Source organism: Mesoplodon mirus (assembly GCF_964341445.2).
Source record: "Mesoplodon mirus genome assembly, chromosome: 6".
In the NCBI taxonomy this organism is placed as follows: domain Eukaryota; kingdom Metazoa; phylum Chordata; class Mammalia; order Artiodactyla; family Ziphiidae; genus Mesoplodon; species Mesoplodon mirus.
This window is the reverse complement of record NC_138982.1, coordinates 8338137-8358560: the sequence shown is the minus strand read 5'-3', so window position 1 is coordinate 8358560 and position 20424 is coordinate 8338137. Positions and strand designations below refer to the sequence as shown.

At 39.3% G+C, this 20424-nt stretch overlaps 1 protein-coding gene across 1 annotated transcript in view; it reads right to left on the bottom strand.

Moving 5' to 3' along the window:
* Positions 1-426: 426 nt before the first annotated feature.
* Positions 427-20424, bottom strand: part of ATP1B3 (ATPase Na+/K+ transporting subunit beta 3) — a 41403-nt gene continuing 21405 nt past the window's right edge. Inside the window, exons 3-7 of the mRNA XM_082624415.1 lie at positions 18782-18889; positions 13077-13261; positions 10301-10351; positions 3604-3690; positions 427-1104 (exon numbers count right to left, since the gene is read on the bottom strand). Of these exons, the coding sequence (XP_082480541.1) occupies positions 934-1104; positions 3604-3690; positions 10301-10351; positions 13077-13261; positions 18782-18889 (602 nt within the window). The 3' untranslated portion in view covers positions 427-933. The remainder of the gene's footprint in view (positions 1105-3603; positions 3691-10300; positions 10352-13076; positions 13262-18781; positions 18890-20424) is intronic.

Genomic DNA, 20424 nt, shown 5'->3' with positions numbered 1-20424 from the left:
TCAGACTGAAGGAGGAAATATTTCATGACACTAATCAGACAATGCTGAAATAAAACTGTTTGGTTTGAAGCTTTGAATAAGTTCCAAGTTTTTATATTTCACAATTTGTAGAGTCCACAGTCTGCTCAATAAAAGCAGTAGTAAGATTTCACAAACTATTATACAATTTAAATCTTATGAATTTAATTTCATAAAAATTTAGGTGCACATATTCTTACCAGCTAACCTAAGAATGCAGTTTTTATCTATAGTCTAAAATACTTTAATCTTAATACTTTAAAAGATTTAGTTCCAGCACTGAAAATAATCCCATCACTTTTTTTGTTTGTTTTTACATGTTTCACAATAAAAAGGTTGTGCTCCTAGTCAAAAAGATCCACAGACTAATTCAGCATGTAAAAAATAATTTTACAAAACATCCAAGACAACCTTTCAAATCCACTTTTATTTTCCTTTTTCCTCCTCACATACAGAGCTTCTCCACACACTGCATTTCTTGTAGCTATAAAGTCATTTGACGTTGGTCAGGTACCATTTTATCCCCCTAAAACTTTGCTGGCATCAAAATATGACAGTTAACCAGTGTTAAATCTATAAAATATTTACATAGCACAGCACATTAAGCTTTAGACACTTGGCAATTAAACCACATAAAAATTGGACAATACCCCCATCCTACATGTTCAGAATCAGGTGTTCACAGTCCCCATCTGGTGACTGTACATGGTTCAAAATGCAGCAGAGGCAACAGGCAGTTACTTTGAAGGATACCGAACACTATGGTCTGGAAGCACATTATGATGTTACCCCAGTGTCATGTACCACTCCACCTTTCTCCAGGGCGGTCTCATAATTCTGGAATGGCAGGTCCAGCTGATACAAAATGAAGACAGACAACACAACGTTTACTCTGTGGAGATATCTTAACTCCTACTATGGACGCACGGTGATTTTGAATACAACTCGTCCTAAAAACTTGTCACGATCATCCTGGTTTTTCAGGTTGGGTGATCCATCAATCTTGCACTCAACTGTGACTTCGTTTATGTCATTTCTATTACCAAAGATGAGCTGGACGGCAACTAATGGCTGTAGATAGCTCCCCTGGCAAATAAAGGAAAATACATTAATTCAAATTCTGCAATAACTTTACACTTTATCAGGAGTTTGTTTATTTTGTAAAATTAAAAAACCAAGATTTTAATTTAATAATTAGATCTATTATTTTTTTAATCCTCTACCTTTTTCCCCCCCTTAGCTGGATATTCATTTATTTTCACTTTAATTTTTATTGATAAAAGTGTTTATGACTATGAATTTTCCTCTAAGCACTGCTTTAAATGTATTCCATAGGTTGTGGTTATGTTGTGCTTCATTGTTTTTTAGATATACTAAAATATCTAAAAAACATTTTTTAGATATTCTTTTTTTTTTTTTTTTCGGTATGTGGGCCTCTCACTGTTGTGGCCTCTCCCATTGCGGAGCACAGGCTCTGGACGCGCAGGCTCAACGGCCATGGCTCACGGGTCCAGCCGCTCCGCAGCATGTGGGATCTTCCCGGACTGGGGCACGAACCCGTGTCCCCTGCATTGGCAGGCGGACTCTCAACAACTGCGCCACCAGGGAAGCCCTAGATATTCTTGGTTTGAGTTTCCCCCTTTCCCCAAGAGTTGATTAGAGAGTTCCCACCTCCTCCCTCTTTTGGAAGGGCCCTTTTACTTCAATAATTTCTAGTTTTCCTGCATTGTGATCAGAAAGTATTATTGTGATATATTTCTATTTTATGAAACTTGAGCATGCATTTTTTATGATAAAGTTTTGTGACTGTTCTGGTGTTTGAGAAGGGTATGTATTGTATCTATCTATATATTAGTATGTTTGATAAACATGCAGAAGATCTACCTCACTGATTATGTTACTTAGGTTTCTAACATCCTTACTTATGGTTGCTGTGTGACTCGGTACAAATATACTCATAATTGTTTTGCCATCACTGTGGTTTCTAAATACAATTCTTCACTAAAAGGAACTAGGGGCTGATTCCAGGGCTGAAGCAGGGAAAGTACAAGAAGAACCTGGAACATCTTGTGGTGCCAGAAAGTAAGGAAGTGCTATAGGAATCAAGGGAACATGTCTAAAGGACACAGGAGCCAGAGCCAGCCTGAAGGTCTCCCACCAGCCAAATGTGGGACAACATTAGCACCAAAATAAATGATTATAACATATAACCCCTGAATTAAATAAGAATCCATGAGAATATACTGATATAAATAAATAAACAGTGGAGAAGGAAAAGCTCTTCCTTAGAGTGGAATGCCAACTAGTAAATGGAAAAAGAAAAGATGAAATTAGAAAAAACATTTGAGAACAAGTCTATTAGTAACTGATTGTGGAAAGAATTGACAAATGCTAAAGTTACAGGAGAAATAATTTTACAAACTCTCCAAGTATTCTCCCCACATGATACTTACTGATTACAAAGAAAAAAAAAAGTATCACTTTACATTAGGGAGACCTGGCTGACACCACCTTAACAAGGTGAACACCACCATTAATGGGGCTCAACACCACGTCCCTCCTGACATGCTATTCTGAAAAGGACATAACATTTCCTCTGAGGCATTCCTGCCGAAAATGTACAACCTACATTTAATCATGAAAAACATCAGATAAACTCAAACTGAGGAACATAAACCAACAAAGTAAGCCAAAAAAGGTCTGTACTCATTTCTGAAGAGCTCAAGGGCATGAAACAGACAGATGGAGGAACTGTTCCAGGTTATAGGTGACTAACAGTGTAACATCCTAGACCAGGAAAAAACTTTTTTTTTTTTTTTTGCAATAAAGGACATTATTGGAACAACTGGTGACATTTCAACAAGATCTGTAGATTAGATAATAGTACAGTATCAATGCTAATGGTTATATATGATAATGTCCTTATTTTTAGGAAATTTAATGTAAAGAGCATTTAGTGTAAAGAGGCACCATGTTTATCACTGAGTGCCAATGATGGTTCAGGGGAAAAATTTATATATATATATTTTATATACATATATATATACATACATACATATACATGTATATATATATATATATATATATATATATGTATATATGGAGACTGATAAGACAAATGGGAGATCTGTGTAAAGGGTCCATAGGAACCCTTTGTACTATTCTAGCCACTTTATGTTTAAAATCATTTCGAAATAAAAAGTTTACTAGTATACATACAAAATGCTATTTATATACATATACTTAAAGAAAAACTATGGAAGAAATTATACTACAATAATAGTTATCTCTGGATAATGACTTCTGTACTACTTCTCTGTATTCTTTAAATAAGCACACCCTAAGAAATGAAAGAGAAAGCTGTATTTTGAAAATAATCATCCTTTCACTTAGCTGCTTCGGTTTTGTGCTTGTACTTAAGACCTGGAGTCTCCGTTTGCCATCACCGTCTGTATTTCAAAACCAGAATAGATGATGCACACGTTACATGGGGCATACGTCTGCCTAATCCAGACAACTGGCATTTTAATGCAGACTACCAATTTTCCAAGGGTCGCTACCACTTAGGAAGTTCTAGACACTTACCTGCAGTTTTTTCCCATAATACGGAAAATATCTTAAATCTACCGCTCCACGGGAAGGGTACGTTGATAGCACTGCTCTGTTTTCGCCCTAGAGTTGAAAACAAAACAAACCCTTTTTGGGTCACAAAAAGTAGTTTTTAAAACTGTATCTTTATTAAGGCAGCATCACTTACGGACAGTATGAGAAACACAGTGTTGCTCCAGCTGCATTCCCTACAAGTGTATGTTTGACAAGAGGCTTACGCATGTTGACTTAAACCGCCTGACACAAACTATCCTGATTTCCTGCTACATCTTATACACTTTTCCATGACAGTCCCTTTAGCGTACAGCCAGATCTACTCATGCAACGTCTGTAAAATCTTCTCTGCCTTCCAACTACCAAATGTCAGTTCTCCAGCCACGGACGGCAGGATTGCACACGAGTAGGTCTGGGACCAATGAATCCTGAAATGAATGAACTACTGTGCTTCCAGACTGGAAAGCAGTAGCTGCCACACCTAGAAGGTACCACTCGGGCCTGGCAGGCAGCAGGTCCGAAAGGTTCACATGATTCACAACCATGATCACTGTGAACCGCGGTGGAAACCAGGATGCAGCTGACAAACTGCTGGGGGAAATTCAAAGTACTCCAAGGAATACCCTTCTCAACCAAGTTAAATACCACATTTCCCGTGAATAATGTTTACGAGCACACGTACATCATATGTCTACTGCCATTATATTCCATGCATTAAAAAAACTGATACAGGAACTTCCCTGGCGGTCCAATGGTTAAGACTCTGCGCTTCCACTGCAGGGGGCACGGATTCCATCCCTGGTCAGGGAACTAAGATCTGGGATGCCGCTAGGCACAGCCAAACAATAAATTTAAACAAACAAACAAGCAAACAAAAAACTGATACAACAAAAAAGAAACAGACTCTCAGATATAGAAAACAAATTAGTAGCTACCTTTGGGGAGAGGGAAGGGGAGAGGGGCAATATAGGGGTAGGGGATTAAGAGGTACAAACTACCATGTATAAAATAAATAAGCTGGGCTTCCCCGGTGGCTCACTGGTTGGGAATCCGCCTGCCAATGCAGGGGACATGGGTTCGAGCCCTGGTCCGGGAAGATCCCACATGCCGCGGAGCAACTAAGTCCATGCGCCACAACTACTGAGCCTGTGCTCTAGAGCCTGCGAGTCTCAACTACTGAGCCTGCATGCCACAACTACTGAAGTCCACGCGCCTACAGCCCGTGCTCCGCAACAAGAGAAGCTACCGCAATGAGAAACCCACTCACCACAACAAAGAGTAGTCCCCGCTCACCGCAACCAGAGAAAGCCTGCATGCAGCAACGAAGACCCAACGTAGCCAAAAACAATAAATAAGAATATAAAATAAATTTATAAAAAAATAAAAATAAAAAATAAATAAGCTACAAGGATAAATTGTACAGCACAGGGAATATAGCCAATATTTTATAATAACTATACATGGAGTATAATATTTAACAATTGTGAATCACCGTGTTGCACACCTGAAACTTACGTAATATTATAAATCAACCATACCTCAAAAAAAACTGATATACATGATAACGATACAAATCTAGTATTCTTCTTGAAAAATAAGCAATTTATGAAAATTCTCATGTAACACATTCTGAATAGACCCAATAGTAATGACTGTAACTTTTACACATCCTGAGTAGATGACAGACAACAATGATTAAAATCAGTGGCAACTTCACAAGGCACTAATTAAAATAAAACATTACTAAATGTTTGCATTCTAGATTTGAATAAATGAATTTCTACTTTTGAAAGCATACATGAAACACTATAGCAAAACTAAGAATCTCCTCTAAGGGAAGCCATACTGTGCTTACTTCACTTAACCACCACAAAGTAGCAGATGTGCATGAGGTGAGAGAAACACATGCACAAGCGACACAGGCAAGACAGCAAAGCATAAAGCGATGACAACCCACAAAAAGGGCAAGTTCTAACGATCCAGATCAACAATATGTAAAAAGAACAGGAGAGGGGCTTCCATGGTGGCACAGTGGTTAAGAATCCACCTGCCAACGCAAGGGACATGGGTTCGAGCCCTGGTCAGGGAAGATCCCACATGCCGTGGAGCAACTAAGCCCACGTGCCACAAGTACGGCATGCCTAGAGCCCGTGCTCCACAACAAGAGAAGCTGCTGCAATGAGAAGCCCGTGCACCGCAAGGAAGAGCAGCGCCCACTCGACTCGAATGAAGACCCAATGCAGCCAAAAAAAAAAAAAAAAAAAAAAAAAAAGAACAGGAGATAACAAGGCTAAGGGAAACTGTAGAAGCCATTTTTCATTCACTATTCAAACACCACCCTACGTTTGTACTCCTTAATTTTAAAAAAGTTAAGTCTAAAAAGAATCTAAAAGGAGTGGATATATGTGTATGTATAACTGATTCACTTTGCTGTACACCTGAAACTAACACAACATTGTAAATCAACTATACTCCAATAAAAATGAAAAACAAATAAATAAAAACAGAATACATGCTAATAAAAAAGTTTAAAATAACATTTTATAAGGAGAAAAAAATAGTCACTTTGATATAAGTACTTTTGTACATTAATTACTTTTTTTTTTTTTTTTTTTTGCGGTACGCAGGCCTCTCACTGCTGTGGCCTCTCCCGCTGCGGAGCACAGGCTCTGGACACACAGGCCCAGCAGCCATGGCTCACGGGCCCAGCCGCTCCGTGGCACATGCGATCCTCCTGGACCGGGGCACGAACCCACGTCCCCCGCATCGGCAGGCGGACTCCCAACCACTGCGCCACCAGGAAAGCCCCATTAATTATTTATTTATTTTTTTGGCTGTACGCGGGCCTCTCACTGTTGTGGCCTCTCCCGTTGCGGAGCACAGGCTCCGGACGCACAGGCTCAGCGGCCATGGCTCACGGGCCCAGCCGCTCCGCGGCATATGGGATCCTCCCAGACTGGGGCACGAACCCGTATCCCCTGCATCGGCAGGCGGACTCTCAACCACTGCGCCACCAGGGAGGCCCCCCATTAATTATTTTTAACCTATTTTTCCTTAATAATTCATAGAAACACAGAGATGTTCCCCAAAATGTAAAAGGTTTTCTTTAATTAATTAATTAATTAATTAATATTTATTTTTGGCTATGTTGGGTTTTTGTTGCTGTTCATGGGCTTTCTCTAGTTGTGGCAAGCCGGGGCTACTCTTCATTGCGGTGCACGGGCTTGTCATTGCGGTGGCTTCTCTTGTTGCAGAGCACGGGCAGCACTTGGGCTCAGGAGTTGCGGCACGTACGCGTGGGCTTCAGTAGCTGTGGCGCACGGGCTTAGCTGCTCCACGGCATGTGGGATCTTCCCGGACCAGGGATTGAACCCATGTCCCCAGCGCTGGCACGTGGATTCTTTTTTTTTTTTTTTTTTTTTTTGCTGTATGCGGGCCTCTCACTGTTGTGGCCTCTCCCGCTGCGGAGCACAGGCTCCGGACGCACAGGCCCAGTGGCCATGGCTCACGGGCCCAGCCGCTCCGCGGTATGTGGGATCCTCCCGGACCAGGGCACAAACCCGTGTCCCCTGCATCGGCAGGTGGACTCTCAACCGCTGCGCCACCAGGGAAGCCCTGGCACGTGGATTATTAACCACTGTGCCACCAGGGAAGTCCCGGGTTACAGTTTATTGAGCACTTCAGTGTGTATTTTCAGCCAGATACCACACTCAGTTTATATTTACCTCATTTAGGCCTAAAACCCTTAAGTGTGTAGGATCAGTTATAGAGAGGGGAACTGAGGCTCAGAGTTATGGTCACATGCTCAATTAATTGTTCTATGGGTTTGTGCCTAAGCCATCACTTTGGCAGACTTTTACTTAAAATTAACATTTAGGAATTGTGAAATAATAAAATGCGTATCTGAACAATGATGAGATACTTTACGGTGAAGCTACATGTCATGGTTTTCTAAGTATACGAATGGCATCGTATTGGAAACCATGAGCAACTAAGTCCAAGAGTCTATTAGCAGTCACTAAGTTCCACTGAAAACAAAATAAAGGTTTGAAACTAATGTATTTTGGTTCTTCTGTATAGTCATCACCTGTAAATAATTTGAAGAATGCACACCAAATGTTCTAAGCAGTGATTAACTCTGGGTAGCATTTACCAAATGTTTTCCTTCTGCATTTTTCTAAATTTTCTTAAATGAACACGATTCATTTTTATAAGAAAATTTAAAAAAACACTAATGACATAAATATGAATATTACATCTTTTGCAGGAACCATCCTTTAAAATTAAAGGCCACCTCTAAAAGCATGTTCTGTCATCAATGTTTTAGTGTTTCCAGGACTCTTAACTTGTATGAAAGCAATTAAGGGACTGCCCCAGTGCAGGGTGCCGGGGTTTGATTCCTGGTCAGGGAACTAGATCCCACGTGCCTCAACTGAGTTCGCATGCCACAACTAAGGAGCCCACGTGCTGCAACTAAGGGGCCGGCAAGCTGCAACTAAGGAGCCCACCTGCCACAAGTAAGACCAGGCTCAACCAAATAAATAAATAAAAAAACAAAAACAAGACCAAAAAAAAAAATCCTTAAAAATAAATAAATAAAAGCAGATCAAAGTTAAGAACACAAGACAAAATAAAAGACAAATGTATTATATAAAAAGTAAGTCAACTAAAGAATTTACACTAAGAACACTTGATTATAGACAAATCTAATGGAAAACAGCAATATGGTGATATGCAGTAAATGTTGCCATCTCTTCACAGAGCCACACCTCGAAAATTTATGGATTCCACCTGATTACTCCTTTGTGACTAGCCTACAAGTAAAATGCAGTTTTACAAAGATTTCCTCCAATTTTGTGTTTTTTTCTAAAAACAAAAATATTCCACAACTAAGTAAACAAAACAAAAACCCCATCTATTATTTTGGTTATTTTATGTACTTTCCACACAACTCTTCAAAGCAAAAGGGACAGCAAATTGAAATCTGAGTCATTAGACCAGATGTCCCCCCAACTGTTCTAGAAGCAAAAGATACATAACAGATAACAACGAGAAAAATTCCATTTATAATCCTAAGTGAAGAGTTAACACGGAGTAGTTTATACTGGCCAAAGGCTTACAGAAGTGAAACCTTAGGAAGGGAGTGGAAGGCTTTTGTCCTTCTGGCTGTGTGTGTGTGTGTGTGTGTGTGTGTGTGTGTGTGTGTGTGTTTTCCTTTCTTGATGGTGTTGGCTCCACAGACCCACAGTTCCAAGTATATCTACATTGTCTGCTCACATGCAGAGGCGAAAGTTCCTGCACACAGGACACTCATAAAATCAGCACTTCCACCTGGCTGAAGGCTCACAGCCAGCTTCGGGAACCTTCTACTGGAAAGAATTGCAAGCAAGGGGGGATCACAGAGTTACACAATACATTTCCTAAATCTGTCTTGTAGGTGTAATGTTTTCTCCTGTTTTGAGATGACAGTAGAAGCTCACTAGATTTTCAGAAGGATCTGTATACCAAGAAAAACTCAGCTTAGATGCAGCATCTGGTTTTAAGTGAGATTCTGATTTTTTATCCAAGTTTCCTGCTGAGTTGACTATGGCATAAGGAGATAAAGTGAGCTGCCTATGGTCACACATGCATACTTCAACCCAGATGAGAAAACCACAAACTTCCCAGCTTTTCATTCTGTTCTAAATCGTGAATAAATACTCAAAATAAATCAATAAGGATATTCTAAAGCATGAGTTCTCAGAGTGTGGGTCCCAGACCAGCAGCATCACCATCACCTGGAAACTTTAGTTAAAAACGCAAATTTTGCAGCCTCACCCCAGACCTACTGAGTCAGAAACTGCAGAACTGAGACCTAAGAAACCCTCCAAGTGATTCTGATGCATGATCAGATTTGAGAACCACCCAGAAAGAAGTTTCTGCCCAAATAAGAAATCCATTCATCGTTAAAAGGGATTACAGTTTTCTTTGGCAAACAACTTTAGAAGTGATTTCAATGTAACATTTCAAGTAAGACACTTCTGACATATTAACTGGAGCTGGAATGCTAATACTTTACACAATGATAAAATTAAGTTTAGAACTTAACAGTTTCTCCTGAGAACTCTTACCCATCATTTACATATTTGTCTTAGTTGAACTTTGCAGCATGGAGAGAAAACAAAAGAAATTATGAAAGGAAAACAGCACAGCGCTCTGGAAAAAATAAAGTAGGGATGAGAGAGCAAAATAATGCCTCTACCTTAAGGGAAATGTACCATGTTTCATTAAATCTCAGATGCCATTGATGTACACCAATTTATGTACTATTAAGAAAGAAAAAATCTTATACACTATTAAGACACTATCAGTTATAAGGCCAACCCCAATTTTGGTGTTATCAAGCTAGAAAAAAGAAAATGAATCTTAAAATAAGTGAAATATGGTATATGTAAATATAAAGGCAAAGTATGTGAAATCAAATGCACATGGAAAATAAGTCTTTTTGAATTATCATTAGCAAACAGAGAAGGGCTACCCCCAAAGGTTGGTGGAGATTTATTCTTCTAAGAATGGCACTACAATGGACTTTAAAAATGTGACAGGGAAGAAAAAAGTGACTAAATTCATCAGACTTTTAAAGTATTTTTAAGATACACTAAAGCTTTAACAGAAATTGGGTTATTTTCTGAATACTAACCTTCAAAATACATTCTATCCTTGGTTCTCCTTGAGGCTTTAATCCAATTATCTAAGGTAAAGAAACATTGATTAACTGAAACATCACAACTGTATACAACAGAGCCTCTTCCTTCATTGCTGGGGACACAGGGGTGGGAGGGTTGAGATTAACACTAACACTGCATTAAAACACTGTTACCTCTGCCTTTTACTTTAATTTTATTTTAGAGGATTAGAACAGACTTTTCAATATAATAATCTTACCAATTATCTATCTTATTATAGTACTGGGGCTATTTAGAAAATAAATCAGTTATCAAAGAATTGACCAAAACACAGCATTGCACTTTGCTACCCTAAAACAAGAAATAAATAGAAACCTTTACATTTCATTATTTATATGAACACACCATTAATGCAAATAAGAATGGCAAAGGCATAATATAATAACTGTTCTTCATGAAAACATATTAGGTCACAACCCTACCATGTTTCCATAAGGCTTCCACAGAGCCCTGCTGTATTTCACATGTATCTGTTCTACAAAACATATACACTTAATGAATCCCATTTTGAGGACTCTCATAGCACCATTCAGTTCCATGTAATGAGGCTTTCATTTATGTGGTTGATATAACTAACTCTGTATGAATGATAACAGATATTTATCCATGTATTTTGTGAGAGGAGTTTTTGGCCTTTTGAATTATATGCATTTTAATTTATATTTTATAATTTTGTAATTTATATACATTTTAATGTGAATGCCTGTAAAATGTAAGTACTCCTCCCGAAAGACAAGTATTGTTGCAACCGAAATAATAATTTCAAGAGCAGTAACTATCCGTGCCCTCGCAATGATCTTGGAACAAACTATAGTGGGATTAAATGCCCTGCTACACCCTTATGCAACATGTCACTGCCGAGCCCTGTGTGCCTGATGATGCCTTCCTGTCATGCCTGCAAATTTTGCCCTATCAGCAAGTATAAGCTCACGTCCTCATCATTCAGAGGACATATTGACAAAGAAAATAAACTCAGAAGGTTGGTCCTACGGGAGAAGGAACTGGAATTTCTTCTCTTGGCTTTATATTGGGAACAGATTTTCCATCAATCTAGGTGTTGTGAAGATACTCCTAGGAGGCAGGGATTACAAAAGGCATCCCTGTTGGAGGGAATGGATTTAATTCATCTTACAAGCTAGATCACCTGGTTTCACATTACAGTTAGCCCTCCCTATCCAGGGGGGGGTTCCACATCTGCCGATTCAACCAATCGCAGATCAAAAACATTTGGGGAAAAAAATTCCAGAAAGTTCCAAAAAGCAAAATTCGAATTTGCTGTGTGCTGACAACTTTTTACACAGCACTTACACTGAATTAGGTAGAAGTACTCTAGAGATGCTTTTGAGTACACAGGAGGATGTGCGCAGGTTATATGCAAATACTACGCCATTTTACATAAGGGACTTGAGCACCTCCAGATTTTGGTGTCCTCAGGGGTCCTAGAATCAATTCCCCATAGATACCGAGGAATAAACTATCTGGATTTCTTGTGTGGATTGTGAAAGCTCATTTCTACTTTATTTAACAGTATGTGGTTATGTATGAGCTCCCTAGCATTTCTGAGGAAAGGAGGGGTCCCCTTGAAATAGTTGTTCAGATTGCTCCCACTTCCTGGCCTACCCATCTTGCCTTCAGTTTCACCTCCACTTTGTTAACCTTAGTTCTTAAGTGTTGCTAAAACATCCCATTAAATGTTTATTGAGTGCCTACTATGTGCCAGGCAATGTTTCAGAATGATTTCCGGAGTGCTATGAGATAATCAGAAACTGTCGCTGTCCATGGGGACAGGGGAAGGAGAGGCTGGAGGGAAGCCACTCTGGGCACTTAAGGGTCTAGCTGGCTCTCCCTACAGGGAAACTCCTTATTCAGCAGTGCCAACTTCAGAAGACTCACGTTTTAGTTTTATTAGGGATGGTAACTTTAGTGATATGTAAACTCAAGACCTTGAGAGGCCTGCACCTGTTTAGGAAATTGCCTTTTCTCTGCTTAAATGACCAGGAATTACCTCATTCTTCAAGGGAGACCATACAGGCCTCAACAGGTTAACTGTACCAGAACACAACTCTGCAGTACCATTTATAGAGCAGCAAGGCACAGGGTTTGGAGATCATTTCATCATGCAAGGAAAGCATCTTCCTTTTGCACAATGACTCCACAACATTGTTACTTAGATGTAGACAACATCAGCTTCTTGGTTTGCTAATGGCTATACAACTCAGGCACTTTCTCTGGACAACATGGCAAAATGCTGCTGGGTTCATTTTAATGCAAATTTATCTCTATTTCTACTATTTAATTACATAGACATATACTATAAAGCTATGCTTTGCTATTAAATATTCAGAAAAAGTTAAATAAAACAAAACTTTATAAGTTTGCCATGGGATTTTAAATTACATTGCCACACAGGATGCAAAGATGAGCACAGCACATTAACACAACCATGCTGTGGGCATGATCCCCAGAATACCTGATTCCTGAAGCTCTGGTCTACACTTAAGTGCATTTAGCTACTTCCAAAAGAGAAAAACTGAAGTTGTGTTACTCCCTAATTTATGACTAATTTATGAACCAATTGGTTTTTTCTGTATTAATTTTCCAAAGGTCAATATCACTGTTAGCTTTTTACACAAGCTACCACCAAGTGAGAGAGCACTGAATAAATAGTTGCCAGCTTCTTAACAGAAGAGATTTGGAAAAAGCAGCAGCAGCAATAAATTATGTACATACTCTGTTCATTTTCACAAGAATACAAGGGCGTCCTGTGGAGTAGCCAAACTCGGGATCATTCACACCACTGCATGCTTCAAGTAAGGTAAGAGGAAACTGACATGAAGAATATTCTGGACCCTTCTGCTCAAAAAACTCTCCACTGGCACAATTTGTGAGATTCTTCTGTTCTTCTAAGCCATATGCTAAAAAGAAAACAGCCAAAAAGGACCTTAAACACAACCAGAAATATATCATCCTTTGGACAACGTTCTTCAAAGACAAAAACAGCAATGCCATTTACTGGAAAATTTTAGGGAAAGAATGTTAAGTCTGTTCCTTTAAAGTCTAACTGCTATCTAGCGCTTTGCAGTTTATTTCATGTCAATACAAACTGGGTGACAGACAGATCTCTTTTGTCACCATTAGGTGGCACCAGCCACAGCTTACAGCATTATCTGAACGCCTTCGATGCTCTTCGCCCAAAAGATACAATGGTGAGGACATAAAAACGCATTACCTCTGCCCTTACGGAGGTAATTTACAGTGTAGTGGGTAAGACAGGTGTGGAGGATAAAATCATAAACGAAGGGCCTAAAGAAAGGGGTACATGTGAGTTAACGTTAGCTTCCAAAAGGGTGTTTTCAGCAGAGGTGGACTTAACGAGATAGATCCAAAGGGGATGAAGGAGTAAAATGGTTACAACTTGGAGATAGGGAAGGAAGGAGAGGGAGACAATTCAACGATTTTTCGAATGTTTGCTGTGCACTTGACAGTGTCAGACAAAAGGGGCACAACGGGGAGCCAGTATGCTGTGGACCCTGCCCTCAGTGAGCTTAGGCTATTGCAAGGCACTCACTCATAAACACGGTGCCACAATGCCTCAATAAGAACTGCTGATGTGTGGGTATAACTGGTACCAGAAAAAGGCCAACCTAAAATGAATTCAACCAAAAACAGGAACCAAAATTTCAAAGTACTCGCATTTACTGATTTAACTTTATTTATTTATTTAAATTTATTTAAATTTGTTCATTTGCTTGCTTGCCATGCCGAGAGGCTTGTGGGATCTTAGTTCCTGGGCCAGGGATTGAACCCAGGCCCCGGCAGGGAAAGTGCTAAACCACTGGACCACCAGGGAAGTCCCAAAGTAAACACATTTAAAAGGAAGTATGGGTCTTTCCCTTAAAAAAAAAAAAAGTCAAAAATTTTGGTTTCAACTTTTATTTATCAAAAATTAGGATATCATGGGAACTATGTACCCATTAAATAGCCAAGAATGACTCAGGTATTGGGGGGGGTGGATAGGAGTAAACTTTTACAACAAAACAGTGCCACTGACATTCGTCACTCCTTTTTGACTTTCGTGGCACAATCATGAATGTCATTTGGCAGAAAACATTCAAGGCCTACATCAGTTTCCTCCAAGGGCTTCTCCTGCATATTCTCTGTTGGTACAGTTCATCAGGGACCATTTTTGTATGATGCCAACTTCCACTTCTAAACAAAACTGCTCTAAGTCAAGGAGTTGGATGATGAATGGTCAGAATATGAAGACCCCTGCTCAGCGCATGATGGGAACAGAGAAGGGTCCCCATTCCCAGAGAGAGCACAGAACCCCACATTCCTGAGGCAAGTCTAAAGTAAGATAGAAAAAGGTGTAGGTAAACAGGGGGGGAAAGACCTGAAAGATAACTTGAACAATATAAGATTTTAAATTCTAATTAGTATTCGGGGGGGGGGAACCCAGAGCAGATAATGTATCTTTTAACAAGAGACTGTGTCTTTTAAACACCAGAAAGGCATTCTTAAGAGCAACAACGACAATTCAAAGTTTAAAAAAAGCGAGGGGGGAGGGCGTGCTGAACACTGAAGATCTAAAAGTAAATCCCCAGTATAATAAAGCAAAAGTAGAAAATGAGAGAAAAACAAGAGATCTAAAACCCAACAACTAACAGAATAGCTCTAGAAAGAGAATGAGAAAACTGAGGTGAGGAAATTTTCAAGTAATAATAGTTTCCTCAACTGGAGAATCTAACTCTTCATCCTGAAAGACCCCATCAAGTTCCCAGCAAAGTGATATTTTAGAGACTGACACCAACACTTGGAAATTTTAGAACCCTAAGGAAATACATTTAAAAACAAAAACAAAAAACCAACACTGTTGAGCAGAAAAAGGCAAACACAAAGGAACTAAAATTCTATACACAGCTAAACTAGAACAGTAAAAGCAGAATTAAGTCATTTTCAGAAATGAAAGGACTAAAAACCTACATTCCATGTATCTTAAAAGAATTTTTAAAATTTAAATACAAATTGAGATATAATTCACATATAACATTATATTAGTTTCAGGTGTACAACACAATGAATGCTTCAATATTTGTACACATTGTGAAATGATCACCACGATAAGTCTAGTTAACATCTTGTCCCTATGTATAGTTACAAATTTTTTTCTTGTGATGAGGCCTTTTAAGATCTACTCTCTTAGGAACTTCCCAGTACGCAATACAGTAGTGTCAACTATCATCACCATGCTGTACATTACATCCCCAGGGCTTACTTGTTTCTAACTGGAAGTGTGTACCTCTTGACCTTCCTTCACCACTTCAGCCCTGCCCCCTGCTGCCTCTGGCAACAACCAATCTATCTGTTCTCTGCATCTACCAGCTTGGTTTTCTTATTTGTTTTGTTTCTTAGATTCCACATGTAAGTGAGATCATTTGGTATTTGTCTTCGTTTATTTCACTTAGCATCACGCCCTTAAGGTCCAACCATGTTGCTACAAATAGTAAGATTTCATTATTTTTTATGGCTAAATAGTATAGTGGTATATATACAATGGAAGAGTATTCCTGTATCTTTTCTTACAAAGTTATCTGAGAATATACTCCATCAAAACTAGGGAATAAATAAAGAAAAAGAAGGCAGGAGCCAAGAAACAGTGAATCCAATCCGAAAGGGATCAAACGAACTCCCCAAATGACAGCTGGGTAGTAGAAGCCCTAAACAGAAACCAGTACAGACTGCAGCAGAGGGGAAGGACTCTAGGGAGGAGTGCTCCAGAAAAAAGGGACATAAGAGAACTCTCAAGCGATAGTATACAACAAGGGAGTGAGACGAGAGTCTCTACAGATGGTAGAATATGACGTAAAGACGAGTATAAGAAGGAAACCAATCATGAAAATAAAATAGTAATTCAATTACCGTTGAATTGAGATTAGGGGAAGGTCTGAGGCATGTGAGCTAAATCCTCATCTAACATGGCAGGAAGTAAAGACAATGTATAAAAGTGATAAATCAAGAGCCAGCAGATTGTATTTCAAGATACATAAGAAAAATTCCGTAAGAAAAAGTTCAAAAGTATGAAGTTATTTCCTGTTGAAAATGTATCCAGAATCAGACGATTTCTCACAGCCTCACTGCTTCCGACCTTGCCACTATCTCCACTCATCTAGGTGACTGCAATGGCCTCCTAACCAGCTTCCCTGATTCCCCTCTACAGTCTAGTCTCAAAAAACAGCCTGAGTGATCCTTTAAAAATCTGAGTGAGATGATGTTATTCTCTGCTTAAGAACCTCCATCTTGGTCACTGTGAAAGTCAAAGAACTGAACAACAGCCTCTAAGGCCTACACAATCTGGTCTTCCTTTAACTCCCTGACCTCAATCTCCTACTACTCTCTCGCCACTTACTCCGTCCAGCCCCTCTGACTTCCTTGATGAACCCTGAACACACTGGACATTGTGAGCCTCAGTGCCTTTGCACCTACTGCTGGGTAGTTCCATGGCTACTTCCCTCATCCTTAGATCTTTCCTCAAACATTCCCTTTCAATGAGGCCTTCCCAGACCACTCTGCTTAAAATTGCAGCCCTCTCAACTCTCCCTATTTCCCTTCTCTGCCTTATTTTCCTCCACAGCACTTATTACCTTCTAACACACCACTAGATTATAAAAACTCCACGAACACAGAAGTTTTCTGTTTGTTCACTGATGGAAATTAGAAGAGTGCTTGACACAAAAAAGACCCTCAAAAAGAAGTATTTGTTGAATAAAGGAACAGGACTGCAGCTAGAACAGAGTACGGCAGGGAATTACTGTTCTACTTATAAGCCTTTCTTTACTATTTGGTTTTCAAACCATGGATTATACTCTAACAAAAACATCTCTATTTAAATAATAAATATATATTTAACTTTCAAGGGAAAGAGATTTAGGAAGGTAGGTAGTAGAAGACCAGGATCAAAAGGTTTTTGATTTAAGATAGGAGGGAGGTTGAGGATTTCTACATGTTGACAGAAAGGATCCAACAGAGAGGCTAAACATATATGAGAAGGATTAGTAATTAGCATAATGCTTGAGGCAGTGAGAGGGGATGAGATGCAAAACGTGACTGGGACAGGTGGCCTTAGGTAAGAGAAAGGGCAGCTCCCCTTGTCAGAGCAGGAGGAAAATCACAGACAAAAAGGCTGCAACTGAAGGCTGGTTTTACTGGTAACAAGGAAACTGGGGGAGTTCCCACCTGAGTATTTCCAGTTTCTCTTGAAGTTGGAAACCAGGTTATATGAAGAAAGTGAGTTATAGGGGGAAAAGGTAAGGAGCTAGAGTTTTGAGTAGAGTCTGGAAATCATCCCTTCAGAGAATTACCCAGGGAAATTCAGCAGGATTGCCAGGCAGTAGATCGGATCCATTTGAGGGAGGTGATCATGTATTCACAGTGCTAATTAGTCTTCAGAGGGCAGGCTCAAAGGAAGAGCTCCATCCGGGAATTCCAGGGCTTCATCTAGGGGCATTACACGGCTTCATCTACTTGCAAGTTTTATGACAAACGGATTAAGGGGCGAGGGATTTTAGAGTACTGGCTTAAGTAAAAATGAAATGAAAAACTATGGAATTGACAAGCTTGACCAGAAGGGCAGCTGAGCGGGGAGGGGCTGGGATAAAATACAAGGGTCAGTGAACTGGGAGTCCCAGTGAGGGAGACACAGAGCGAGGGCAAGTTAAGCAAACGAGAAGGTTGTGTAGGGAGCCCCGTCAGTGACCGTGGCAATGGAGTCCTGCACGTCCTAAGAAGCAACTGCAGGAGAGTGTGGCTGAGGAAGAGCGGCGGCAACCATCAACCAGGAGGCCGTGGCGCTTGATGGCTGTTCGTGTGAATGTTAATACCATGGAGTCAGGGCAGACAAAACGCAAGAGAAAACTGGGCCAGGACAGCTATTAGAAAGCACTGCAAACCAGTAGCTCTGAAAAACTCACAACCGATACACAAACTTTTTTTTTCTTTTAATGACGAACACCATTCCTCGTCCCCACACCGCAAGCACTACACTGGACCCAAAGATCCAAATCCTTAGAGGCATCATTTTACAATATAGTTTTGCTCCATTAGTCACATGCTATTTGTTTTGATGCAGATATAAATGTTATGCTTCAATGAACTTACTCATGTACTTATTAAAGGGCAGATAAAAAAAATCAAATAAACTGCCCATTAGGGTTAGGCCCCTACGCTTTCCGTAAGTCAGAATACGGACTAATCATAAATTCATCATGAATAATCGTAAATTCTACTTGCCAAGTCCTCTCAATTGACTGTGTTTAACAGAAAGAAAGAAAAGGCAAGACAAACTCTTAAGAATAATGTTTTCTAAAAGTAATCATAATTTGGTACTAGTTTCTGTAATAACTAAAATCTTTAACTCACTCTAAAAAAAACATACTTACACTTTAGAAATTTCTTAAGGTCACTAATGTACCCTCTATAGGACTCTGGGTCAGACACGCTGAATGAAAAATCCAATGCCGTCGCTGGTTTTGGAAAAACCATAAGCCCTATAGAGATAAAAGAAAAGGGGGGGGAATTAATTATAGCAATTCCCTTCTCTCCTTCCTTCTCCTTACTCTTATCTCTAAAAAGGAAGATCTCAGTAAATTTTGTGGAAATTGTGTTCACAGGTAGGTTGAAATTATCAAGAACCTCCCACTTCTATCTGACTACGAAGAGACATCTAAAATGAAAAAATTCCACATCTTCAAAATCACCTCGGACGTTACCAGTTAGAAACCTCCCCTAAATCTTAGTTAGAACTGCTCTGTTCCTTAATTTAAAAGATGCAAGTTTTACTTTGTACTTTCTACATTCATTTTCTATTAAATATTTTTAGGTTTTGCCAATTTGCTATTAATATACAGAAAATTTTAGCAAATCAAAGTCTAAGCACTTTTGTCATTCAAATTACAACTGTATAAAAACATTTGTAAAGAAAGCTTACCTTATTCAATGAAAGAGGCCTATACAATTTTAACTCTACAGTTAGTTAAATAGTCTTCCTTCAATAATAAACACCGCTCGATAACTAAAATGTGGTTTTCTCATACTGAATTGACACATAACCACCAACAATTTCATATTAGCAATCAACACCCATGTATATAGAATATGTTTGCATGAGTTTATTAACAGAAAATGTAAGCCTATTTATCTGTAACAATCAGGCTTCCAACTTTAATGTAAGCTTTCCTTGATTTAAAAGCATTAGATCAAAAGTGTGTCTGTATGTGTATAACTGAGTCACTGTGCTGTACAGCAGAGATTGGCACAGCACTGTAAATCAACTCTACTTCATGAAAAAATTGTTTAATTTAAAAGCATTAGATCTACATTCAGCCTTGCACAAAGGCTTAAACAAAAAAATCCTAAAATTCTCACTAGTTTCTAAACATTCCCCATATATCTTAGTTATTATAGATAAGCCTTGCATTGAATTTGAAAATAAATAACAAGGTTGTTTTAGTTTTCATTAAAATTGCTTTTGCTGCTCTCCATGTACTGCAACTACTGAAGCCCACGTGCTGCAACTACTGAGCCCGCACGCCCACAGCCCATGCTCCGCAACAAGAGAAGCCATCATAATGAGAAGCCTGTGCACCGCAACGAAGAGCAGCCCCTGCTCGCTGCAACTAGAGAAAGCCCATGTGCAGCAATGAAGACCAATGCAGCAAAAAAAAAAAAAAAAAAAAAAAAAAAAATTGCTGCTCATAGACATCTAATTCGTTTTAGATCAAACCCAGTTTCTTTCAAATCCTAAATACTTGCCTTTGTTGATCTGCATGGTTCTTGAGTTAAACTACAATAGATGCGACGCTACTCAACTATGATGAAACACTCAATGTTCCCAAATGGCAGAGCGAATCTTATTCCATATACAGCACAAAAGAGCCCCAATTAGATTCCCCATTCACCTACTATCTCAACATACCAGATCACTTGGATTTGGATGATCTCATATGCCTATTTTTCCTTACCCCTCCACCTACTACAAGATCAATAGTAACTTTCTGACTTTTTAATAAAAATGTTCAGTGTA